The following is a 27,743-nucleotide window of genomic DNA, read 5'->3' on the forward strand; positions in this document are numbered from 1 at the left end:
GCTTCTGTAAGCAAGGGTAGAATCTTTTATTAAATGTTCAGTGACTCTCTACCCTCAGCCCAGTACTAAGAACATAATACATACTTGTTGTCCCCTCGATTTCATAAAATATCATTTTATTGCCCTGAAAACATGCTTTTTCTTAAAGAACTGTAAGCTTTTCTCCGGGCTATAACATCTCAAAAGAAAAGATGACTACGTCTAAATCACAGAAAGAAAAAAATTCTACAGAGATCTTCGGAGGAAGTGTTTTCACCTTAGTTAGAGTAAATACCAGCCAGAACTGAGTCTTACATATTTAAATGATGGTGGTGAAAATTACCACCTTAGCCACACAGAGGAAAACAGGAAAGCTTTCTACTAAGGGGAATAATTAAATTCTTAGAGAGAAACAAACAAAAACGTCAGTAAAATACAGAACTCTTATTTATAACCCATTCCCATAAATAAAATAAATTATTCCCTTTGGAGAAAAAAACATGTAAGCAAGTAATTGTTGACATAATTAAAAAAGGCTAGGTTAAGCGTGCAATGACAGACTTTATATTGGAGGAGAGCTGATTGGCTAGTATCCTGCATTTCAGGGCTGTATAAGAACTGTACAAGCAAAAGTTCAAGTGCAGTCCTGGAGCAAGCTGATCCTGGATTTGAGTCCTGACAGTGCTGCAGAGCAGCTGTGTAATTTGGGTGAAAGACTTAATCCCTCAAATCCTAGTCTCCACAGCTTCATTATACCTACGCTGGTACATTTCCTTCACTTTTGTATAAACAAATCTGTAGCAGTAAGCATCTGGAAAATAATTTAAGCATTTTCCTTCTTTCTTTCCTTCCTTCCTTCCCTTCCTTCCTTCCTTCCTTCCTTCCTTCCTTCCTTCCTTCCTTCCTTCCTTCCTTCCTTCTTTCCTTCCTTCCTTCCTACTTTCCTTCCTTTTTTCCTTCATTCCTTCCTTCCTTCCTCCTTTTCGCCCTTCCTTTAACAAGATGTACAAATGCAGACATACACGTATGGGGTTAGGTGACAGTAAGATATTCATTGAGAGTGTGTTAAGCTGCTAAGTGTTATAGAAATTTCAGAACCTTGGGTTCCAACCCTGACTCATACTAGGTATGAAATATCAGGCAAGTCCTGTCTTTTTTTTTTTTTTTAACATAGAAGGAAGATTTAAAGTAAGAGGACGGTGGGCTGGGCAGAGTCTGCTGGAAACTACTGCAAACTACTGCCCTGTTTTTTAAAATAAGTTCAATCTGTGAGAAAAGAGTGAAACCATTCCATTTCAAAATGTTATTTTACATTTTGAATAGATCTCTTGGTCCAAACATTTTGCCACATTTTAAGTTCCCAAATCAGAGCTGGCTTTATGGGAGCAGTTGCACAGGACCCCATGCTTAGAAGGGCTCCATGATTGATTTCATGCTCTGTTACTGCCATCTTAAAATCCTTAATAATATTTGAACAAAAGGCCCTGCACTTTCATTTTATGCTGGGCTCTGCAAATTACATAGCTGGTCCTGGCTATAACTTATAATTTACAGTGTAATTTCTAGGCCCCAGACTCGCTCCTTTCTTTAGTTAGAAACCTACATCGACCTCTTTCCTCTGCAGTCATTCTCCGTTTTTATATTGGTATAAAACTGCTTCACCGCCCATACTGCAGGATGTTTACAGAATTGTGCACAGGATACACAGCACCCACCTTTGGCTTCAAAGGGCAGAGGCCGCATCTTTCAGTCCAGCCATCTGTAGCAGTGGCGCTTTCCAATGGCAATTCCCACATCAGTGCAAATGTTTTTAAGGGGTTCGTAGACTGAATGGAGTACTCAATAAGGTAAGCAGTCCTCCATTGAAAATTGGAAGCTGTTGGTCAGGCCAAGGAAGAGCCACATTCTGTGAACACCTCTAGCCCCCAGACCCTGGCCTTATTGGTGTTCTTAGCATTTGCTCAAGGCTTGACCACCCTGCTTCAGGAGTCTCTCAAGTGCTGTATGGAGGGGACTACTCAAAGGCTCTGAGTCCAATCAATGCCTGAGATGATGATTCAACTTCAAAAACCACTTCTGACCTCTTAGTGTGTGCTGTCATTAAGCCAGGCACAGAGGGCACAGCAATGAGCCGACACAATAAAGAGGAGCTAATTCCAATTTATCACGGTGGGTGACCCGGTCATTGTGGGTTTACTCCCTGGCCTGTGAAATGGGGATACTACTCACCTCAAGGAGCTGATGTGATGATATAAGGAGATAATAAGTGACTAGGCACTTAAAGAGCTACTTCGTGGAAGTATTTGCAAGATGCAATGTACGCACATTATTTTTTTATTATAAAAAGCAATTTATTCCTGGAGGTATGTAGACGTTTTTTTCCCCAAATAGGAGTCGCTTCGACGGAAGCACAGAGAGGAAGAAATTTAATGATTTGCCTTCTCTCACTTTTCAAACATTGGAATTTGATGTCCAGCGCAGTGCCCCTCCTGGACCAGTTACCGAGGGGAATGCCGGCTGAATAAAGATGCCAAAAGAGGAAAAAAATCGTGCCCACTCCGATGCTGTCCATTATCTTCATCCAGAGCTTCCTGCCCTCGCTCTGTTTTCATCTTCTCAAGCTCCTCGGGTACCAGAGCCAGGGAGGACAAGCCGAGGCGACTCTGCCGCCGCCTCCGGCTCCCGCCAATCCTGGCAGTTGCGGGTAAAACCAGGTTGGGAAAGGGAGGGTCCGCGGCCAGAAGAGGAGGAGCCAGGCTGAGGTGGGAGGGGTCTAAGAGGGCGGGGAGAGGTGGGGCCGGGTCGCTGTGGGCGGGGCTTACGGGCAGGGCCACGGCCAAATCCGGGCGGTTGAAGCGGCCTCCGGATTTGGTGGGGAAGCGGGCCCGAGGGCCTGACGGAGAGAGGCGGGGACAGAGTGAGGTGGGAGGGTCCGGGGGCGGGGCCACGCGGTGGGGCCGCGCCCTTGCAGGCGGAGCCTAGGGCTTGCGGGCGGAGCTGACGTGGGTGGGACTGGAGGGGAGGGTCCATCTGGCGGGGCGGGGTTCGGAGCGCGCCGGGCCGAGCTCTGTCACTCTGCCTGCCAGCCCCAGAGCTGCGCCGCCTGCCAGAGCCGGGGACGCGACGCCCCGGGGGAGGAGGGCGAAGGGACGCCGCGATGGCTCCGCAGGGACTCCCAGGGTCTGCCGTCGTCGCCGCTGCTGTCTTCGTGGGAGGCGCCGTGAGTTCGCCGCTCGTGGCCCCGGGTGAGTGCCCTTTCAGGGCCCGGGAGCGCGGGAGAAAGCGGGGACCTGCACAGCAGCCCTGCTGCGCCCCGAGCTGCGCTCGCCCTGGCACAGCCGCGGGGGCCCGGCGCTGAACTTTGGTTGTCCGGGGCCGGGCTGAGAGTGGCGCGTGGCGACGGCTCCGCTCCCTCCCTTCCCGCCTGCGGGGCTCCCGCCGTCACTCCTTTCGCCTGCTCCGCTGAGGACCTGTTCCCCCCACCCCCACCCCAGAGCTGCCCGGGGTGTAGGGACAGGCCAGGTCTCGACGTCGTCGGGTGCCCTTCCGCCCCGCACCCCAGAGCCCAGCGAACCCCTTTCCTGCCGCTCTTGTCCTCAAAAGCCTCGCGAGCGGAAGATCGTGACACGGGACCGGGTGCGCTGTCGCCGCCGCCTCCCCTTTTTATATCTTAAAACCTTGGGGAGTTTCAGTTTATTTCCTTTCCAAGTTTTCATTTGTTAGTGGTTAATGAGTTCTTGTAACAGGTTGGGGATTTCAGATTTCTTCCCATAGATCCTGTGTAAATCAGGCTTGGAAATAGAGAAGACGCGTTTGTAAACTTACTTTTTTTTTTTTCTTCTTTGAGTCGATTCCATAGAAACCTTCTGTGGTTGGAGCAGGAAGCCACTAGCTGAGATGATGAAGTATTGTCCCCAGTGATGAACTTGGAGCAGCAGTTTTTAATTGAAATCTAAGAGGACATGTAACTTTTAAGAAAGTCCTGTCTCACCCTCTTGTTTTTATAACCATGGACAATCAGGGATTCCCTACCACTGTTCTCCCCCTTTTATATCCTCCTTACTGCATTAGCTTAAAAACAATAATAACCGGATACTTTCTTGGCGAACTGGGGTTACCACGGCCTGGAACCTATGTCAGCAAGCTCCTCTAAGCTTGAGCAGCTCCTCTTCGGGTCCAAATTATAAGCAACTGGCAGCCTTCCAACGGTGACTGTCTCCTCAATGAAAACACATACACTGTTCTTCATTCCTGAGAAGATTCCAATCCAATCACTTGCAGTTTTTAAATTGGCTTATCACGTTGGCCTTCACTTTTTCATAGAAGCCAAAACATGTTAGGAAGGAAATGTGACAGATAATGTATCTCCTGAGTCTTTATTAGCAGACCTGTATTTCCTTCAACCATCCCCCCACTCCCCCCAGGGAGATGGTAACTAGAGACAGGTATTATTAGATGGGAGATTTTGGTTTTCAGCTGGTGTTTCATTGCTGAAACAGGTAGGTGCATAATCAGGTTCAAATTGGACTCGAGGCTGTACTTAGAGGGCTAGAGTCAGTTGTTCTAGAATTTGAAGAGCTTAATCTGGAAGTAAAATTATTTAAAATTCAGCACATGGTGCATGTAATCAGCCATCAGCTGAAGAAATCCATTCCTAGAGTAAGTTTGTGTTGCCATGGGTCTCTGAGTAACACCCAGCTCTTGAAGATGCGAATGCAATGAAGAAAGTTCTCATCTAATTGCACAGTAACTTTTTTGATGAAAGTGGACACTAGAAGAATGAGGTATCTAAAAAGGAAAAGATACGGAGTAAAATTGGCCAGTGTGACTTGAGGCCTGTGTCTGACCAGTCAATTGGGTCTCCCCTTGGAATCTAAGACAGTGTTAAGGTTTGTAGGGAATGTTTTAGGAAAGTTGGGAGAAAGAAATGGGAAGTAATGTTGAGTGTCTGCTATGTGCCAAGCTTCAAGTTGAACACTTCATATGCTTTTTAATACTTATTTCTCATAACCCTAGGAAGTTCTTATTTTCAGTGAGGCAACAGGCCCAGAGCCATTAAACAATTGACCCAACATCACATATCTAGTACATCAGATAGCATTTAATCAGAGAAGCAGAACTACTAGGAGGTGTGTGTGTGTGTGTGTGTGTATCTATCTGTAGATATATCTTTATCTTTGATAACCTAGTCAGCTTGATTCCAAAGTTCATTCTCTTTCAACTGTACCTACTGTTGCCTGGAGAGAAAATAGAACAGAAATCAACCTCAGCAGCCTTGTTGAAATTCTAAAACAGGGAGTTCAGGACATTATAAAAATGTAAGCATGTGATTATTAGAAGGTGGGAAGCAGAGAAAAGGATGGATAACTTCACAGTAGGCAGTGGCCATGCCTTTTACTTCCCGCCTAGTAGGAGAATCTCATTAAATTTCTCTCTTACCATAGTAGCAGCATTGGAAACTAGATACCACAAGCGCTAGAAGGGATGATTTTCCACATCTTGGCTTATTTATGCCCTTAAGTTCTTTGGTTACTCAACCTTTTGGCTTCTTAGTTCTCTGCCAGACAGCGGGCACTGCCTTCTATAAAGGAGTAGGCGGAAAAGGTACGGGGGCTGGTGAAAGAGATGTGCTCTCTTCTGGGCTGTGTGGGCTGCATGCAGCCTCCTGACTCTTCATTTAGATGCTAAAGATAAGCTTTATTAAATTCTGGGTTCTCCTTTGGCCAGGTGGCTACCCAGCTGTACATCCACGTAGTCAGCAGACAGAATATTTTGAGAAAGCACTCCTTGGAGCTTGGGCTTGAGCCATTTTCCCTCAGCTAAAATACAAGGCTTTTGGTAATGTTGGAAAATTCCCCACCAGATTTAAAGTTTGGGGGAAAAGGGAGGGAATCACCCTTGATCTCATTATTCCAAGGCCTTCAACCACTGTTACTTCATTTCATTCTAGTCTTCTCTCTATATTTTTTACTTGGATAAGATCATGATGCAAATATAATTTTCTATCCTGTGTTTCTCACCTAATGTTATACATTGTGGTTTTTTTTTTTACCATTTCCCCACACTCAAAAAAAAAATGGCTGCATCATATTCTGTTATATGGATTCACTGCTTTTTTACCTCATTGGGCCTCCATTGTAGGAGATTTCAGTTATTGCTAATTATTTTCAAATGAATTTTAAAACTCCCTGTTTCAATGAACATCTAAGTGTGAAGCTTTGTCTAGATATCGATGACTTCCCAGGAAAAGGATTCCTGAAAAGGCATTTTTGGGGTTAAAGGTATTCGTGTTTTTGAGGCATTGATGACATCAGTATTGGTGACCTGAAAGTTGTCCCAGTTTATGTTCTCACAGCAGTGGTCAAAGGACTCACTTTTCACACTGTTGGCATTTTCTCTGAAAAATGTATTTGTTAATTTGTAAGGAGAAAATTGGTACCTTGATTGTTTTAATTTGTATGTCTTTGATTATTAATAGGTTCACTATTTTTCCTAATATTTGAGCCATTTGCACATGTCTGTAATCCTTTATGGACAATTCTGAAATCTGAAAATCTCTGAAAACCAAAAGTTTTTTTGCATACTCCATTGGTGGTAAACCGTAACCTGAACCAATGTGAGATTCTGTAGTACATATGTATCTCACTTAAGGTGAATATTGCTAAGTTCTGCTGCAGTTATATTAATGAGTTTGGTTTTGGAGTTTTACATAGTGTGTGCTAAATGCATTTCATTACTTTTCTAGAGTCACGAAATTTGAAATTTGAGGCACATCTGACCTCTGAAGCACATCTGACCCCCAGGTTTTCAGAAAAGGAATTATGGTTTTGAATTTTCTCTTCCATGACTCATCTGTTCGTGTCTGTGGGCAGCCAACAGTACAATTACTCACAATAGGAAAATATCCTATGGAGAAAATAAGTCCTGAGTGGCACCTCACGAAAAGAAGCACTATTTCGATATTCTGGTGTGGAATCTCATAAGATAAAGATATCTGGGAAAAGCTGAGGTTTTGTTTATTCTAGGTGGCTTTCAGGATAGTTGCCCATTATAATGGTAACTTGATGGAGGAGTTGGGCCAGATTTCTCCTCTGCTTTCCTCTGCCAGTTATTGACACAGCTCTCTTTGTGAAGGAGAAAGGAAATAGAATCCACCCAAGGGACTTTTTGGTAAGGGAGGGATGGGTAGAGGGTGGCAGATACCCAAGGCAAACCAAGTTCCTGAGCCCCGTCATCTCACCTTGAGGATCCTTTTGCCAAACCCATTGAACTTGGGGGAACTGGTTTTCTTTTACCCCTTCAAGATATCCCAAGGCCCCACCTTCTTGTCTTTGCTCACCCCAGGATTCCAAGCTGCCGCCAGCTCTCCCTGACTCCCATACCCCCATTTTGTTTGCACATCCCTATGTATAACTGCATTCCTTTGCTGATAAAGTACCTATTGTACGGGGGGAAAAATCTCTAAACCACTTTCTTCATCTGTATTATGAAGAAAATATGGCAGAGTTGTCTCACGGATTATTGTTTCCTGATGAAATATGCATTGCCTACGGGCCATACTACCTTGAACGTGCCTGATCTTGTCTGATTTCAGAAGCTAAAGCAGGGCCTGGTTAGTACTTGGATGGGAGATAAAAAATGCATGACACAGTATTTGGCACATAGTAAGTGCTAAAAATATATTATTTTGTTCTTAAGCAAATACTAACCATTCAAAGCTCTCGGATGGGACAAAGTTCCTAACTGCTCCAGAATTTTCCTTTCAGATCCCCTCTCTCCTCTTGCTCTCGAGCCCTGGATGCTGATGCTGGTATGTAATGGGCAGGTGGTTTTGAGGAAGCAGTACTGGGGAGTGCCCCAGGCCCTGGGGTTGGGGGGAGGAATAGGGAGCAGTAGGCTTGGCAGGGGGTTCTCTTGGGACACAGGGCATATGTGGGGCTGAGTCATTTAGCTACCAAATTTAGGTGAGGAAGGAGAGAAATATAAAGGAAAGAAACCATTACCTTTATAAGGGTAGAGTATGACACTTTCTTTTGGAAGAGTTTTGGAAGATTCACCAATTGGTTTATCTCTAGCCAGTCCATCTATAGGTACGGTGTTTCCCTGAAATAAAGACCTAGCCAGATTTTCAGCTCGAATGCATCTTTTGGAGCAAAAATTAATATAAGACCTGGTATTATATTACATTATATTGTATTATATTATATTATATTATACTGGGTCTTATAGTAAAATAAGACCAGGTATTATATTATATTATATTTTATATTATATTATAGAACCGGTCTTATAGTAAAATAATATAATATAATACCTGATCTTATTTTACTATAAGACCCAGTATAAGACCCAGTATAATATATAATATAATAATATAATATATAATATAATAATATAATATATAAAATATTAATATATAATAATATATAATATGATATAATATAAATTTTATATTTTATTAATTTTATAATATTTTATTTTTATAATTTTATTAATTTTATAATATATTAATTTTTGCTCCAAAAGACACATTTGAGCTGATTGTCTGGCTAGGTCTTATTTTTGGGGAAACAATATAGTCATATGATTTTGAGTTTTTCTCTGAGATTTAATGTAGTTGTCCTATTGGCATGCTTTTTTGATTATTCAGAATATCCTTTTGAATGTATGTTCATGAGATGACTTAGAGTGCTACCTCTACACACCGCAGGATGGACTTTCACCTGACAGCGATTAGAGGGTCGGACCTTTCAGCCTCATCCCCTGGCCTCTGCGGAGGGGAGGACGGAGGGCTGGGAGGCTGCAGTTAAAGCTCTATAAAAACTCTTGAACTAAACTTGGTGTGCTTCCAGGTTGGTGAACTTGTGGAGATGAGAGGAGCCCAGGAGAGTGTAGACACTCATTGTCCTTGCCCTCACCTTCTACCTTGCCCTGTGCATCTCTTCTATCGGGCTGTTCCTGAGTTGCAGCATTTTATAATAAAACAGCCGTCCAGTAACTGAAATGTTTCTCTGAGTTCTTTGAGGTGCTCTAGCAAATTAATTGAACCCGAAGAGGGGGTCTTTGGAACTTGCGGTCTATAGCCTGTTGTTGGTCAGAAACACAGGTGGCAACCTGGACTTGTGATTGGCATCTGAAGTGTGTGTGATGGGGCCAGTCTGGTAGATCTAAGCCCTAACCTAGGGGGGTCTGATGCTATCTCCAGGCAGATAGTGTCAGAACTGAGTTAATTGCTTGGTGGTGTTGGAAAAAAAACACAAATTAGAATTAGAAATAGAATCCTGAAGCCTCAGGGCTAGAAAGGACCTTGATCATTTCCTCAAATCTTATTTAGTAGATGAAGAAACAAAGCCAGGACGTAACTGGGGTTTCTTTACTTTGTATAGGCCTCTTCCCATTGTGTCAGAGCCGGCTCTCCATTGAAGTGAACCCAGCTGGCAAAGCTCCTTGGTCTACACGTGCCCTTGGTCCTCATGCGCCAGGGTCTGGTTTCTCAGCTCTGGATCTGGGCTGAGCGGGCCCTGAGAAGGATGACTTTGGCTAAATGACTTCTGAGACTCATTGTGTTCTTCTTAGGCATATGATGTTAGAGTCAGAGGGGACTTGGTCGTCGTCTTGTAATAAAACTGAGCCTGAGAGGTTCAGTGGCCTGTGCAATTCATGAAGGGCCATAGTCCGTAGAAGTAGCAGAGGAGCAGACCATTAAGTTTGGTAAAGGAGGTTCTGTATGTGTTGGTCAGTGTTTCCAAGGTTCAGATCCAATCACAGAACCCAGAGCAGAGCAGACACTTAAATATTGGGAGGAAGAAAGGAAAAAAGGAAGGAAGGAAGGGAGTACACAAAACAACCAGTGATTAAAAAAAAAAAGGCCTTGGACATTGCTTACAGCTCGGTGAGGAAGGAAGGACAGAAGGGAGGAAGGAACGAGGGAAGAACTGGAATCCAGGTGTTCTGCCTAAGCCCAAGGATTTTTTTCTTTATAATAAAGCAAAGAGTTGGGCTTTCTAAGATTCACCCACAACTCTTAGCTGTAGTCTCCTCTCCCCATCCATTCCCTAACTGGTGAGAGGCTGCTTTGTCTGCCAGTCTCTATAGGCCATATTGCTCCAAAAGCCTGAGGTGGAAAAGTCTGGTCCTGGAGAAATAGAGAATGACAATAAAAAGTTAGCAAGCACTGCCTTATCAGGTGAGTGTGGTGAGACATTGATACATTGGGAAGTGTCCGTGAAATTTTTAAGTGCAAAGGTTTTCAAAACCAAAATTCATTCATGAAGCTCTTTTCAGACGAAATTGAGTTGTATTTCTATAGGCAGCACTTCATATGCACCTATTAACTGTGTGTGTGTGTGTATATATATATATTCCATAATACTTTATATATATATATATATATATATATTCCATATATACTGTGTGTGTATGTGTGTATATATGTGTGTATATATATATATTCCATATTAACTGTGTGTGTGTGTGTGTGTACATATATATATATATATATATATATATATATATATATTCCATAATACTTTATTCCATTCCTTTATACTTTGGTTTCATGCATTAATTAATTGACTTATTTATTAATTTAGCAGGTTATCAGGGAAGATAATTAAATGAGTAATAAGGATAAAGTGTCATTGCTACCTTGATAAAGTATGGCACAGGGCCAGAGTACCTAACCTGAGGCTGGGATTAGGATGAGTCCAGTCTAGGTTCAGCTACAATTTCCAGAGGAAATGAAGTTTAAAATTGTAAAAATGCCGGCATTAGCTAGGTGAAGAGACCCTAGTGGTCATGGAGGAGAGGAAGTGAGAGCAAGCAAGACTACAGCAGTGGTTTGTGAACTTGAGTATGGGTCGGAATTAACTGGTGAAAACAAGGATCACTGGGCCCCACCCCAGGGCATTTGAGTTATTAGGTCTTGGAAGGGACTGGAGAATTTGCTTTTCTAGCACATTCCCAGCGGATGCTGCCTAAGGATCAAACGTGAGTGGGAAAGATAAGAGGTGGGTTATGTTTCCCTTACCCTGAAACTCCCTTCCCTCCTTGTGGGCTAACCATATCCTATTCTCCAGCCATCTCAAGCTGAGATCAAGGGTAGCACTTCCAGGAATCCTTCCCTGGGTATTGTTACTGATTTTATCGCCTGTGAATATACAGGTCGAGTCCATGAATACATGCTGCATCCATCCCGTATTATTTAACATATAATTAATTATTTATGGTCGTTTTCTCTAACTAGAGCTCCTTGAGGCAGCAGCGCGCGTAAGACATGACCAAATGTTTGATTGCTGATCAGGTTTTTCTTGCAACCACTATGAGGAGCTGGTTACCAGATTCTCTGTTTTGTCGACATGAGGAAACAGATTTACAGAACAGCCAAGATGAAGAGAAATGAAATGTCTTGCTCAAGTGACAGATGAGGGGAAACCAAAGCTCGATGTATGTTTATTGTTCTCAAGTGTTCTTTGTGTTATGTGAAATTGCATGTACTCTGATCTCAGCATTACTGGTAAAAGGAAGGTTTTATATTAAAAAAAATTTTTTTTTCACTTTTCCTTGTAGGTCCATCTACTTAAAGCGAAAACCAAGGCATTTTATAAGTTGATTGTAGATTATTTTTTTTTAGTCGAAAATGGGCAGTTATCCAAGGAATTCTTCAGAAATTGTCCATTTGCTTTTAGAGTAAATATTTGAAGGGAGTAATTCAATTTATATGTCATTAAGTTTATAAATGAGTTTTAGAAAATTTTGCGTGAGGAAGATATTAAGAGAAAATCCATTTCAGTTTCCTGAACCGAAACAAATAAGATAGTTTATCCTATTACCCTTCTTGACTGGACTGATAAGTTTACCAGTAGTTGAAGATTTATAAAGAAACTGTACATAAAATGTCACGTAATAGGTAGGGTTAAAACACAAGAAATTCTTTTCAATATCTACTGTGCCAAGCCTTCCTCCCCCATGCATATATACAAACAGAATGTGATTTTCCGAGATTCCTGTCAGGGGTGGAAGTTTGAAGAATTCACTGGGCTTTCTCACAATATAACTCAGTAACACTAATTTTCAAATGTTCTACCAGCTCTTCATAGCTGGAAGTCTCCAACACAATCATCTGAATTATTCACATAAAAAACGGCAGCCCGGAATTTCCTGGCATTGGGCAAGTGGCAGATGGCTAATGAACAGGCATTCCTTCACTTTTCTTTGCGTGTTTGTGCTATCTGTTCGTAAGGCTTGAATGCTTTTGCTGTTTCCTCAATTCTTTGCATGCTCCTTCCTCTCTGTTAATGGCAAAACACAAAACAATCAGTGATTAAAAAAAAAAAAAAAAGGCCTTGGACATTGCGTAAGCTAGGTGATAGAGCCAAGAAGCTGGGTTTTGAAGGTAAAACTCATTTCCTCTGCATGGTTGCCAACTCAGTGTCTTAATAGTCCTTTCCGAAAAAAACGTTTGGCTATTTCTTACAAACTGTGTGCAACTCATTTAAAAATGAGGGCCTTAATTTGAGTTGCTCTTAGGTGTTGTGTGGGTAGTAGAATGTACAATGAACTTGGTTTCTGTCCTCCACAAACTTGTAATTGAGAAGGGGAAGATAAGCTCTGAAAACAAATCATTATGGAATAACGGACAGTGTGTTTGGTATAATCAGAGAATTACACGTGCTGCGTGGGATCACAGAGGAGACACTTTTCTTTTGATAGGAGAGATTGAAAAGACTTAATAGCCTAAAACTTGGTATTTTAAATGGACCTTAATGGGAGTGTAGGGAAAAGGAACAGCCTGTGCAAAGGTGTGGAGGTAGGAAAGGAAAAGTCAGTGCAGACCTGGTATAGACTGCAGAGAGGAGGCTGAGGTGAGGCTGAGGAGCTGCTGCCTCTGCGCTTTACTGTGTAGGTGTGGGGGCTGCGGATGGGCTGCAGTGGAGGACGTGGGGCCAGGGGGTCCCTCAGGCATTGCGATCTGATGGAAGAGCCCCAGAGGTGAGCTCAGAAAGACCTGAGTTTGAGACATGGCGCCAGTACTTTTCAGCAAGGCTGTTAAGAGGCTGTTTCCGTGTTCTCATCTGGAAAGGGGGCAGGGAGAAACAGGGAGAGAGAGAGAAGGAACATGAGATCTATTCTTATACACCTCAGAGTTCTTTGGAGGATCAAATATTATAATCCTTTGTAAGTAATACAAATATAACCTATATGGTATATAGGTTTACTATAATACAGATGATATATAGATAGAAACAATTTTATAAGAGTTTATTTGAGCCAAACTGATTACATAGTCCGGGAAGCAAGATCTCAAATGCTCCAGAGAATAACAGTTTGGCAGCTTTGTTATGCACTTGAAATTAAGGAGGGGACATGATGTAAGGAAGATTGCAGAAAGCAGGGTGGAGACTAGATTACAGGATAGTTAACAAGATTATGTGCTCTCTTGAGGGTTAGTACCCCCTTAGGGATATGGCTTCTGGTATTGCAAAGGTGTGTTAACCCAGCTGCACAGGAACAATGGAAAGGACTGGCTTAAAACCTTTCGCTAAAGAAGTTATAGACCAGAAGCATGACTACTCACCATGATTTGTCCAGTTAGGAATTTACAGTCAGATCACCCTTTTAGGTTACTTTACATAGAACCCTTTATTTTTTTTTGGTCCCCCTCCACAAGGGCAGTGTTGGCCATTATGGGGGAGGAAGAAACTTTTCTCTCCCTTCAAGGTTCTCTCGGCTGGTCTAATAATCAAATAGACATGAGACAGATTAACAAGAGAAAATAACCACATTTAATACATACGTATGTATGGGAACCCCACATACACGAGAGAGTCAGAGACCCCACATGCACGAGAGGTTCAGGAAGAGAAAGGGGGGTTGAGGTACATTGAGAAAGGGGGGATAAGACATTTTGAGCTAGGGGTGAGGTAACCCTCTTGGGGGCTTTAAATGGTCATTGCAGGATGATAAGAAGAGCAGCTGTTTAGTAAATAGAAGTTTGTCCTGCCTACAGATAGACCAAAAAAAATTATCTATGGGAAAGACCCCTAATTCTTTTTATTCTGGGTAGTCAAGGTAGGGGAGAAGTTTCTCCTGAATCCTCAGTTCAAGTTCCCCTTAGCTGAAAACAATCTGCATACCACAGAAGCACATCTTGGGGTGACTAACTCTGAACCCCCCCCCTCTCCACCGTCGATGTTCAGGGCAGTGTCTTTAAATAAAACACACAGATCAGCACAGGGGTGGTTTATAAAACCCTGCTTGGCCAATGGCTCCATCTCCCTGCCACTTTCGGCAAGTCTGTTTTCTTAGTCTCTTGATTTCTTATAATGTGACCCTATATGAAGGAGGAAAAATAACCCCTTGAAAGTAGTTTAGTATACATTAGGTGCCTACGTATTATGGAAATAATTATGCAGATAGGTTTGGTGTGTCTCAGTGTCTGTAGGGGAGGGGTAGGAGGGGGGAGACTTAAAGGAGGGAAACAGAATCTTTTGCTTGAACCCTGATACCGTGTTTCCCTGAAAAGTAAGACCTAACAAGAAAATAAGCCCTAGCATGAGTTTTCAGGATGACGTCCCTTGAACATAAGCCCTAATGCGTCTTTTGGAGCAAACCTTAATATAAGACCCAGTCTTATTTTTGGGGAAACACAGTAAAATAGTTGATTATCCCACACTGTTCAGTGCTTCATCTTGACATATAAATTAGTAGACTCTTGACTTTGAGTCAATGTAGTATAATAAAAATTATATATATTTGGTATTTGTCCCTGGTTCCTGGCACAGAACTCCTAAAACCCTTGGAATTTCCTGAGTGTTAGTGTATTTGTTACTGATAATGAGTCCCTTTAGAGCTTAACCTAATGAATGACTCTTGGTGGGCCCCCAGATAGCTTCTGGATGGGGCTAGTTGCCTAGAGAACCAACTATATGATTAGACGGTTGGAACTTTCAGCCCTACCCCTGATCTCCGGGAATGGAGAAGGATATCCAGTGACTGATAACATAACCCATCATGCCTACATAATGAAACTTCCAATAAACACTCTGAAACAAGAAGGAGGTTAACTTCTGGATTGGTGAACACGTGTATGTGCTGGGATGGTGGCATGTCTGGAGAGAGCATGGAAGCTCTGGTCCCTACCCCTTTGCCCTGTGCATCTCATATTTGGCTGTTCCTGAATTGTATTCCTTATAATACAATTATAGTAATCCAAAGTTCCTAAGTATAGCACTTTCCTGAGTTCTATGTCATTATAGCAATGTCAAACCTGAGGGAGATGAAGGGAAGCCCTGCGTTTCTGGTTGGTTAGCCTGGGACCCCGTTTGCAGCTGCCATCTGAAGAGGGGGCAGCCTGTGGGACGGAGCCCTTTAACCTGTGGGGTTTGTACTGATTCCAGGTAGTTAGTCTCCGAGTTGAACTGAACTGTAGGACACCCGGTTGGTGATAGAGAATTGGTTGTTGGCAAAATGAAACAGTCAAGTGTTTCTTATTGGGAAAAGACCAACTCATAATATTAAAACATTGTGCCGGGAATAATCTTGAAATTACGGTGGTTTACTCTTTAGATAAAGACTCAAAATCATGTAAAAAATATAGTGGGAAAGAAAAAAAGGGTCAGGTCAGTGCCTTATTGTTTATGTATGTACATTGGGTTTTATAGTATAATAAGGTAGAAGTTATAGCACTGTGGTTTCCTTTGAACCTTTTCTCCTCTGGTGTAGAGCAAAGATGTCATAGCATTATCTGCCTCTAGCTAGTAGAAATATCTAGCATGTAAATATTATGGATTGCAGTTACAGGTAGTTTCCAGTATTCTGGTTTTCCGCGACAGCATTAATATTACTACTAGGTTGAACCGTATCTTACAAACTTAGCACTCAACAGATAACTAGTGTAAACATTTCGGTAGCTTTTTCTTCAATAATACTGAGATCATGTTAGCTCAAAATACTGCCTTGTGTTTAATGTCTTCACTTAACATTTGTCATTAACAACTGAGGTAATTTTGGACAAAGGGATATGGCAAATCTGATTCCTTCATACAAATTGTTTTTATTGTTTTAAAAGTCAAAGGGAAACTTAGGATTTCCGAGAAGTAATTAACAATTTCAGCAGTGTTAACTGTAGGTCAGGATGGCTTTTTGATTTTGCTTCTTGTAAATGGTAGCAGGATTTTTTTTTTAATTAGTAGATGTCAAAAAAAAAAAAAAAAGATCAATTGACTTGGAGAGAATATAACTTAAATGAACCTTCCCTTCCCAATAATTGACTAACTAGGAAAAATCATTCTGTCATTCTAGATTTGTTATTGAATTAGATGAGTAGTGATTACCCATAGATTTTCTACTCAACCCTAACTCAACTAGAGATGAGCTATGGATAATCCCATTTTGTAGAACTTTACTGAAGGTCAAAACTTAACTCATACTTCAGAGGCAATAGAGTACAGAGTATGGGTTTTGGAGCCAGGCTGCCTGGATTAAAATCTCACCTGTGCTACTTGCTAGCTGTGTGACTTGATATAAGTTACTTACCTCTCTGTGCTCTAGTTTTCTTATCTATGAAATGGACTTGAAAAAAACAGTCTACCTCACAGGGTTATTGTATGGAATAAATGAGTTCATACCTGTAAATTGCTTGGAATAGTAACTATACAAAGTGCATCAATGCATGACGATTATTAATAGTACTTTTTTTTTTGGTAGGATTGCTTTTATTGAAGACGCTGTACAAGAATGAACAAGCCAAGTTTAGGGGAGTAGTACTTTTCTTGCTACTGGTTTTCAGAGTTCTTATTGATTTTGTGCTAGTGATGTTCACATTCATTTCTTCCCCTTAAAAGCAACTTCTCTATCTCTTGTGTTTTCCTAATTCTGCGTAGTTTCTCTTTTGTGTGCCTTTTCTGGAGTGATCTTTGTTTCCTCTCCTAATCCCTCTTTTGCTTTACTCTTTCCCTCACAGCACTAGTGGAGACCTCGCGTCAGAGGACTTCAGTGGGACAGAACCTTGGCCGTCCACATTTACTCATCTTTGTTTTTCAATTCCCATATTCCCAGAAGGCAAGTCACATGCCTGTCTTGCAGGAGCCCTGCCTGACTTAACCTCTGACTAATGGGAAAAGCCTGTGTTTAGGACTTGTGTAGTTTTCTCTTTAATCCTTATCTACTTCCTGTTCTTGGAAGGAGGAGAAACGCGCAGGCTGGTATCAGTGTTTGGGAGCCGCTGACTGGTTGGCCTGGCTGTGCTGCCAGCGGAGCATGGTTGTGGCAGCTGTTCCCTCACCTCCAGGGCTTATGTAATTATTCTGTCCCTGACATTTAACACTGCCTCCTCAGCTTTCCTGTTTGCTGGTTTTGTTGGGCATCTCCAGCTGAGCTGCAAGCTTTGTGAGGATAGTGATGCTAACCCTTACTGCCATTAGTAATCATCAGAGCAACCATAGCTAACGTTTCTTGAGCACTTACTATGTGCTAGGCACTCAGACGAACCCGAGCTCATCTCATTTAATACTCAGAAACAATGCCCTTATTATCTTCATTTTAGAGATGAAGAAACTGAGGCACGGGCAAGTTAATTGATTTGCTTGTGGTCTCTCAGCCAGGAAACAAGTTGAATGAACACAGTGCAGCCAAGGAAAGGCTAAGCTTCTGCTTTGACCTTTCTTTCAAGGGCACAGCTTTGGTGCAGAGCTTGGGACCTGCTCGCAACAGCCCTCGGGTCAAATCCTGGCCATTCATTCCCCAGACGAGTGACCTTGCCTTCAATGCTTTATTCTTTAATATCTCCATTTCTAAAATGGGTTTAGTAATAACACCTATCTAAGAGTTGTGATGATTTAAAAAGAGGTCCTGCCAGTAAACACGCCCAGACACAGAAATAAGCGTGCAGTGCAGATTCGCTGCTGTTTGCAGTTGGTAGTACAGGAGTTGAACTTTCCTGAGGCCGTGGGTGTATGAATGGTGAACACATTCCACATCGATCAGTGCCTCCCTCTGTCCCTCTGCCAGGCTGGGTGCCGGGCCGGTGTTCATCTTTGAAGACCTTGCTGAGCTCCAGCCACTTCAGCAGTACCCTACTGTCCCACGTGGTTGCTTTGTGTTGTCTTCTGCCCGGAGGAAACTACTTGGCTAGACTCTGACCCTGGAAGAGGCCGGTTGTACCCAGAAATCGGGGACCTAGCTCCCCCAGGTCTGGTCCTCTGTGTCAGCTCTCTTTTGGTGAAGCTCCAGGGGAGTCACTGGTTGCTAAGAGAACCCCCCACCCCTGGCCCTGAGTCTTGCTGTTTCTGCTGAAAACAGGCCATCTGGACCTGTCCTCTTCCCATTTGGTGGTTTAGTCTGGCACTTCCGTTTAACTTCCTCTTGTAGTTTAAATAATTTCTAACCTACTTCCTGTTCGGTCTCATGTGAGGAATGTGCCCGAACAGATCTGTTAGGAATCACAACCCTGTGGAAAGACGGCAGTGTCTTTGGTGAGGGTATGTCATCTCCGCTCCCTTAGGACTTGGCAGTTTGGAATGTGATGGAATCTTGGAAAAATGCAATGGCAGGGCAATTCCCAAAGCTGGTTTTAGGAATGTGCTATTTGTGGCCTTCGTATGAATCTTTGCTTACTGGAACCTTCTGCTGAAGTCCTGCATAGGAGCTTGCTGGCATATTACATCTTTCAGAAAGAGCTTACCCAACAAGTGTGTAAAGCTATGGGGTGTATCAGCCGGCCAGCTCTGAAAAGAATTAATTTATATTTAAAAAAACTGTTGGTATTTGGCAAATGGGGGTGTGAGTACCTTGGCCATTCTGCCCTACCAAATAGCATTTTAACAAAGCTGCTCATCAAGTCGCAGTGAAAGTGGCACCTGGTCAGCGCCCCAGGTGTCCTTCTGAACGCCAGACTCTGCATTCACAGGTTCCCTGTAGCAAATGTGTAAGGTGCCCCCAGGGTGTTCCAGCTTATCTGACAGGGATTAGAGGTACAGACAGGACATCCACCCCTCCACTTGGGAAAACAGGGCAGTTTAACATCAGTGGGGCTTTTCCTGCGATTTCTATGCTGCATTTGGTGTCCTAACTTTGACCACAGAATGCTCCAATGATGTGTGTTATAAGGAGATGGGTGGGGAAGATGGTGGCCCTGAGTTTTGGTTCTGCCTGGCTCATTTCTCAGCCTCTACCCAGTGTTATCATGTTAGGCCACTGATTTAGCTGCAAAATGAGATCTCATTCACTCTCTTGGCTGCTTCCTGGGGATTAGAGGTTTCAGACAAAAGGAATGTGGAAGTGTCAAGTGGAATTTGGGTGGGAACTTTTATACTTGTATGTTGTCTCTAGGTAATGTGTGGGATTGAAGATTTTCCTTCTCCGTTCCCTTCCTTCTTTTCCTCCCTTCCTGTTTTCTTTCTGAAAGATTTTCAGTTGTCATGTAATTAACATGGTAAGTATAAATTATGTTTGTGGCAACTATTGAATTGATTCCAAGCACAATAGTTTGTGACTAATAATGTGACAACATATATAGGTGGACGAGATGCTTTTCCATAGATAGAAAAATGTCTTCCTTTTACCTTCGCACTAGTTGGGAGCGGCAAAATAGAGTCATACTTTAGAGTCAGCTCCTGCTTTATGCAGTTGAAATAAATAATGGGAAATTTTATGCAGCTGAGGTTTTTTTCCCCAAATGAAATCAATATAAAGTTCATCTTGCTGTAGCTGACTTTAATCATTTTTTCATGAAGATGGTTTTTTCATTAAAAAAAGATGCGTGCAGATGCCAGTGTTTAGCATACATAATAGGCTCTTTAGAGAGAGACAGCTTTTTAGGGTTTAAAGGCATTCGAGTGGGCAGATGTGAACCTAGGTCCCAGCCCAGCTGTATGGTCTGTTGGTGAAAGTTTCACACCCCAGTTTACTATGAGGTGTGTGTCACTTGCTAGATAAAACAGCAGCCCACCTCCATTCCTACAGACACGGTTAAACAACGTGGCTAAGAGGACAGAGCGCTGGCTCGCATTGCCTGGCTTGGATCCTGTCCTGCCTTACACATTATGGCTTGTTATTGAACCCCGTGTGCCTCATGCCTCATCTGCAAACGGGGGTGATGAGAGGACCTACTTTACAGAGGTTGTGCAAATGAAACGAGATTGTGCACGGAGCACCTAGGAGAGTGCCTGCTGCACTGCAAAAATTCAGGAAATGCTGCCTTACCATTATTTTAACGTAGCAATTCATTCTTCATAACATACCACCTTTTGAGAAGAATCTGAAGTGAATATTTCTAAACAAATGACTTTAAAAATTCCATGTCTTTCTTAAATGGCTGAAATGTACAGTTTGAAAGGTGCAGAAAGGTCCACAGTCAGTCTCACTCCATTCCTGTCTTCCAGCCACTCAGCCCCTCTCCAGGAGACATAGCTATCAGTTAAGTAAAGACTTAACAACAAAAAAATCCCCAAATAGACAACATTGAAAATAACAAGAGGAAGAAGAGTCAGGAGAAGGGGCAGGAGAACAGGAAAAGAGAAGGGGGTAGATTCAGAGCTCTCTCAGTCCCTGCAGCCCCTTGGATTTACACCCCCCTGAGGACCTCATAATGTGTCTCCCCGCTTGCGGTCTGCTGGGGGCTCGTCAGCCTTCTTTGCCTTAGAGCCGCGGTTGGTGGCTTCCTGGCCTATGTCCCAGTGCAGACATTGGTGAGCTGACCTTGCTCTGGTCTGGGGTGCGGCCAGGTCAGATGAGCCTTCTGTTGTCTTCTAAATGCACACCATTGTTTGAGGTACTCAGGGAAGTTCAGGAAGAGTCCAGAACTTGAGATCCTTGGCTTCTCAAAACACAGAGATCCTCCAGTTAATACCCTCCCAAGACATAGCTGTGGGACTGCAGTCTGTGTTCAATCCTTGGGTGTCCTTGGAGAACTGTGTTCCGTCAGGGAGTTTCTTGGCCTTAAGAAATCACTTCAGGTAGTGAATCTGATCCAGTTGTGGAGAATGCTGGGGACTTGCTGTGACGCTGCAAAGCTAGCTTTACCCCCTGTGGGTTAAATTAAAACCTAAGATGGTAAATATTCAGTCTCCATCGTTATTTTTTAGGTGTCTTTCTTTATATTGACATTACCCTAGTTTCAGTCCTTTGTTCTGGTAGCTACTTGGGGTTCGGGGGTGATTAGATTTGTCCCCCAATCTTCTCTTTTTGCTGAGCCATTTGAAATCTAGGTGCAGACATTGTTACATTTCACCCTTATGCACCTACCTCTACCTTGCAACTCACAGGATGAAGGACTTCCTCCCCATAATCACAGTACCATTAATAATAAACCTAAGAAAACAAACAAGCCTCTAATACAGTCTAACACAATTTCCTCAGTTGTCCTCAAAATATCCTTTGTAGCTGTTTTAAAATTTTTAGTATTGTTTAAAATTTTGACCCAGACTCCAGTCAAGGTTTACTTACTGGATTTGGTCATATTAGTTCTAACAAAAGCTATCTTGAATGCACATTTAGCCAGGTATAGGGGAAGGGAAGAAACTGTCTTGGACCAGGCAGTATTTTGACATCTTTGGCTACTTGCCCCTCCCTATTTACTTTTCCCACTCTTAATGCCTATCTCCAAATCCTGGGGTGCTCCTGCTGTCCGGAGCCCTCTATTTGGGCACCCCCACCCCCTCCCAGGTGCAGCTGAGCTCACACAGGTTATTAGCAGAAACCTCAGACAGCTGCATTTTTCAAGGGTCTCTTAGCCAAATGAATCTAAGTCAGGGGTTCATGGCCAGGCACTGTGGATTTACGCATGTTTTTTGTGTGAAGCTGTGTGGGCCTTCCTCTGTTTACAAGTGGTCTTTGCGGCCCAGAATCTGAGTTCTGTGCTCCTGTATCATGGTAGCATTTCAAGGACTTTGACAAAATAAAGGTAACTGGATGACTGTATGCATTGAGAGGGATTTTTTTTATCACGGGTGGGTAGACTCTGGGCAGGCAGGTCCTGTCTGGATGTCCCCTCCCTGCCTACTCGCAGCAGTGTGGGGGAGGGTGGGGTTATAGCAGCTGTTTATCTGGGAGTTGTTTGGAAGTTGGCAGCTGCCTGAAGTTTCACTACAAAATTTAGTACTTATTTATATACTGACTTCCATTGTTTTTCAGTTTCCGAATAAGCTCATTTGTTTTCTCCCTACATTTTAAGCTTATAAAATTTGTGCAAATGCTGTATCTCAATTACTGGCACTGTGTGTTGGAGGTGATCTTAAAAACTCTATGACTTTGGTTATTTCTATAACCAAAAATAGAAGTAATTTGGGGATGATTTTGTTTTGTAGAATTTGCTTTCTCCCCTTTTGTTAGTGTAGGTAATTGATTTAAACTGTATTTAACAAATTAAAGTAGGTCGTCTTGCAGGAGCTAGTAGGTCTGGTTATGAGCCCTGTCCTGAAACAGGATCTGCCTGAGTTTCCGTCCAAGCTCTTACCAGTTTTTAACCGTGTGACCTTGGGCAAGTGATACACCCTCCTGAGCCTCCATTTCCTGTTCTCTAAAATAATAGTACCCACCTCTTAGTTTGTGACCATGACACTCTTGGGGCTGTGGCCTAAACCCTGAGGGGTCTAATCAAATGGATTTATATTTATGCAGTGATCTCAGGGGAATAGAGGTTGTAAATAGCCTGACATCAGATGAGGACAGGTTTTGCTACCAATGCATTGGTCAGATTTGGTTTAGCTAGGAAATGAGTGATAATGAGTTTTGTTTTCAGAGCTTTTTGTATTTGGCCTTGTAGACACGCGCAGGTGGACTTGGGTTTTTCTCTCCGTTAGCATCACCCCAGAGGGAACTGTGGATGGGGCTGGAGAAGGTTGGGGAAGTTGTGGAATTTCGAGAACCACAAAGGACATTGGCTCCAGCTCATAATTTTTCAGCCCAGCACATTGAGACCCAGAGAGGTGAAGTGACTTATTCAATATCTTGGAGGAAGTTGGTAGCAAAGCTGGATGAGGAAAAACTCCTTTAGAGAAATGCATGTCTAGCGATCTTAGTAATCTAGACCAAAAATAGACCATTCTTGGGTATTGTGATTTGAATGTTTGAATGTTTGCTTAGGAAAAAAAAAAGGTGTGTGTGTGTGTGTGTGTGTGTGTGTGTGTGTGTGTGTGTGTGTGTTATCAACTTACCAGGCAGGTCCCTTTCCCATCCCAGAGTTGTTGGGTCACTGTGCTGGGAAACCTTACCTTCTGAGAATGCAAACCCTTTCCTGATAAAAGGAGAATAGCTATCAGAACCATCAAAATGCTCCTGGCCTGGGTTGGAACAGAGCTGCTTGGGAGAAGTCACAGGGCCTCTTTATCTGGAGTCTCTGATTATTACCATTGTCTTCCCCGTTATTTTAGGAACCCTTGAGCGATGCCCACGGGGTTTGAGGAATGCCACCTCTGTGCCATTTAATCTCAGCTCCACTGACCATTGTGGTTGGCAATACAAGTATTACTTGGAAACAAGTTAGAAAACGGCTTTTGATTTTTTGGGGGGGGATGACTTTTAGCCGTTCCTCATACTTCTGCCTCAGTTGCTTGCTGTCGTCAGTCTTTTTCATCTGACATCTTTTTTTGACCTTCTCAACAGGATCTTGGCAAAACACACATACATAGTGGGTCCTCAAAATACAGTGAATTAACTAAACCTAGTGTAGGTAACTAAATAAGCCAGACTGGGCCAAGAAAAAGCCCAAGGGATTTTGATAAACGCTGGCTTTTATCAAAGCCATCTTTTCCTTGTAATGTTGTAGAAGGGAATCACGGTTATCAGTAAGAGCTGAGAACTCCTGTTTCATGGCTCTTGGTGCATGCAGAAGGTGCTCAAGATGAGTCGATGGGCTTATTTTTGAAGAGGCATAAGGGACTCAGGTTGCGACCAGCATAAGGTGAGCTGTGATTTGGGAGTTGGGAGGCGGGTCAGAGATGGCAGACAAATAGAGTTTTACAATTGTTCATTCTGTAAACTGCTTTGGAGTCTTATGTTGGGCATTTTCAAAACATATTCTACTTCCTACTGTTCTAATTGGAACCCTAAACTGTGAAATATGAGAGCAAACCAGCATTTAGTATTTTAACAGAGAGGTAGCTAAATGATGAAATATTGTTGGGAGAAAAATAATTGAAATATACCTTAAATAGGCATTTGTTTGATGGTGATCTCTTATGAGCCTCGTTTTACATATTGTTGCACAAAAGCCTTCACAACCGAAAGTTTTATAGAAAGAAAAGGTTTATTGAGCTGTATGCTAGCCAGAAAAAGGACCAGGTCCTGGGGCTTGCAATCTAAACCACCAGAAGTGGGGCTAAGTGGACAAAATAAACATGCCCACCACCCTGGGGTTGACGGCGCTCTTTTATCATTGAGTTTAGGGAAGAAAGATGTCGGTTGTTTTGAAAGGATTTACATTAGCTATAGATTGGGGCAGGAGAAGAAGGTAAAGCACAGAGAGTTCTGGGGTCAGCGAAGTATTCGATGAAGTATTACAGAAGAAGTATTCAATGCTTCTAGATTGGTTGTGGACAACAGTCTGGAAAGTTCATGACTAAGCAAGATGTGGTGGCATCTGGTGGTCAACCATTCCTTTTAGATAAGAGCTGAAATAGCTGCCTGGAAGTTGATTGAAAGTTTCAACACACATTTAGGAACGTGACCAGTCTTTGCTTGGTTTGGCCTGTGGCTCTGTTAATTGAATAACTTCCCTTGTCTCTTCTTCCCATCCTCTGGCCTGCTGTTATTTAATTGAGGACATCTCAGAATTTTTCTCTTGTCATTACGCAGACACCGAGGCTTCGGGAGAAGGTAAGAGGGAGCAGTGTACAAACAGGCAGGATCCAGACTGCTGCTTTGAATCTAGGCACTGCCTGCCGCTGAGCAGCAGTATGACCTTGGGAAGCTGCTTTCTCATTCTGTTCCTCCTTTCCCCATGGAGATAATACCACTAACTGTGGAATGGGATTATTGTGATTCAACACTTAGCATCGTGCTGGTTCACGAATGCTCCATAAGGGTGTTGTCAGTAGTAAGAAAGTAATAACACGCTAGTCTGCACATACTACCGTCACTTCCAGAACCATCCCAGCCCACACCGTCCCCTTCTTTACTCTGGCTCTACCCACTTTCATTCTAGCCCTGATTGCTGGTCCCTCACCGTCCTGGGCTTTCCAGCTCCCATGGCTCTCCCTGCGTGGGTTAACCCAACTGGAGATTTGGGTTACACATTCTCAGTTGTGCCCCGAATACCTTTGCACTCCTTTCACTGGCCTCTCCCATTCCTTTGATCTCTCTGCCACTCCTCACTGTCTCCAAAGCCCCATTTTTGCTCTGGCACCCTTCATTCTCAACAGATGCCATCTCTTCTTATGTTAGGAGAAAATAGAGGAAATGCCACCTGTTCCCTCCACTGCCTTCTGCCCGCTATAGAGGCTCCAACTGATTGGCCCCTGCCTTGGGAACAAGTGACTTTTCCTCCTGGGAACAAGTGGCTTTTTCTCCTTCTCAAGAGTTCAGGGGCGGCTGGTTGGCTCAGTTGGTTAGAGCACAGTGCTCATAACACCAATGTCGCCGGTTCGATTCCCACATGGGCCAATGAACTGCGCCCTCCACAACTAGATTTAAAACAGCGATTTGACTTGGAGCTGATGGGATCCTGGAAAAACACACTGTTCCCCAACATTCCCCAATAAAAATTTAAAAAAAAGTTTAATCTGTCTCCTTCCCATGGAAATCATCTCCTCAGGCTTCCTAAAAATTATCACTGCCTATTTCCTCTCTAGTCTCTCCCTTTTGCTCTTGCTGCATATAAACACTTTGGTTTAGACCACTGGAAAAAAAAAAGTTCCAAACCAAAATTCTTTCCCCTTACCCTTAGAGTGAACTACTACTCTACCCTTTTGCTCGTACTTGGCTTCTAGAAAGAGTGAACCAAGCTCAGTCTCTATTACTCAACCTGGGGAAGCTAGTCTTACCTGCCAAGCCATTGAAAACCTGCTCCCTCTAAGGTCACAAGGACCTCCTATGGATCGGTTTTCCTTTCTATTTTATTTACAAAATTTATTTACTCATTTTATGTATGTATGTATGTATTTGTCTTAGGATTTTAAGTTTACTTCAAGAAATGACAGAGAAACGGAGTAAAATACAACAAAGGGAAAATTAAAAAAAAATTCCAAGTTGCTTCTTAAATTAGAAACTAAAGGTTTCCCATGTGTTCTTAGAAACATCCATGTGGGCTAATTTATCTGAGGTCTCAATTATTTTTCTATAAAGATACTTCGTAGCTCCTTTCTTTCTCTTCCTTCCTCCCTCCCTCCCTGCCTCTTTTCTTCCTTCCTCCCTCCCTCCCTCCCTGCCTCTTTTCTTCCTTCCTTTCTTTCATTGTGGTAAGAACACTTAACATGGGATTTACCCTCCTAAATTTGGAAGTGCACAGTACAATACTGTTAACTGTAGGCTCAATGTTGTACCTCAGATCTCTAGAACTTACTCATCTTGCAGAACTGAAACTTTATACCCATGGAATAACAACTTCCATTTCTCCTTCTCCCCAGCACCTGAAAACCAGTACTGTATCCTCTGCTTCTAAAAGTTGGACTATTTTAGTACCTCCTACAAGTAGAATCACAACACAGTATATGTCCTTCTGTGACTGGCTCATTTCACTTAGTATGATACCCTCCAGGTTTACCGTGTTGACAGGATTTCTTTCTTTTTTAAGGCTCAGTAGGGTTTGATTGTATGTCTTTATCCACACATTTTCTTTATCCATTCACCCATGGATGAGCATTTAGGTTGTTTCCATATCTTGGCTGCTGTGAGCAGTGCTGTAATGAACATAGGAGTGCAGATATCTCTTCAAGTTCCTGATTTTAATTCTTTTAGATAAATACCCAGAAAGGGGATTACATATGGCAGTTCTATTTTTAATTTTTTGAGGAACCACTATATTTTTTTCCCTAGCAGCTGCACCATTTTACATTTCCTTCCTATTTTAGTTTCTCTCTCTTGCAGTATTTGACCTATCTGACTGCTCATTCCTTCTGGAAACTCCTTCCTTTGTGTCCTAGGGTAGAGCCCTGGTTTCTCTTCCTCAGCTTCCTCATGGAGTAGATCCAGTTGCTCAGTAGATATTTCCATCTGAACGCACAAACTGAACTCGTGATATTGTCCTCTCCGTGCCAAGTATATTAGTTTGCTAGGGCTGCTGTAACAAAGCACCACAAAGTGGGTGGTTTAAAATAGAGAAACGTATTGTCTCCCAGTTCTGGAGGCTAGAAACCCAAGATCAAGGTTGGCAGAGTTGCTTCCTCCTGAGGGCTGTGAGGAGGAATCTGTTCCATGCTTCTCTCCTAGGTTTTGGTGGTTTGCTGGCAATCGCTGGTATTTTTTGGCTTGTAGAAGCATCACCTCAATCTCTGCCTTTTATGTTCACATGACGTTTTCCCTATGTGAACATCTGTCTACAAATTTCTCCTTTTTTTAAGGACACCAGTCACACGGAATTAGGATCCACCATAGTGACCTCATTTTAACTTGATTACCTTTGTAAAAAGATCTTACCTTCTAATGAGGTTACATTGTGAGATAACTTGGGGTTAAGGCTTCAACATAGGAATTGGGAGGGAGACAAAATTGAACCCATAAGACCAAGCAAACCTTTTCTCAGATAGGTCTCATCTCAGTGAATGGAATCACTATCTACCATGTTGCTCAAGCAGAAACTTGGGCATCATCTTTATCATGTCACTTGCCCT

At 42.8% G+C, this 27,743-nt stretch overlaps 1 protein-coding gene across 1 annotated transcript in view; it reads left to right on the top strand.

Annotated features, from left to right (window-relative positions):
- Positions 1-2,843: 2,843 nt before the first annotated feature.
- The window catches only part of RELL1 (RELT like 1), a 55,532-nt gene continuing 30,632 nt past the window's right edge, over positions 2,844-27,743 (top strand). Inside the window, exon 1 of the mRNA XM_081059068.1 lies at positions 2,844-3,224. Coding sequence (XP_080915194.1) covers positions 3,137-3,224 — 88 coding nt within the window. The 5' untranslated portion in view covers positions 2,844-3,136. The remainder of the gene's footprint in view (positions 3,225-27,743) is intronic.

This window comes from Rhinolophus hipposideros (assembly GCF_964194185.1).
Source record: "Rhinolophus hipposideros genome assembly, chromosome: 1".
Taxonomy (NCBI): Eukaryota; Metazoa; Chordata; class Mammalia; order Chiroptera; family Rhinolophidae; genus Rhinolophus; species Rhinolophus hipposideros.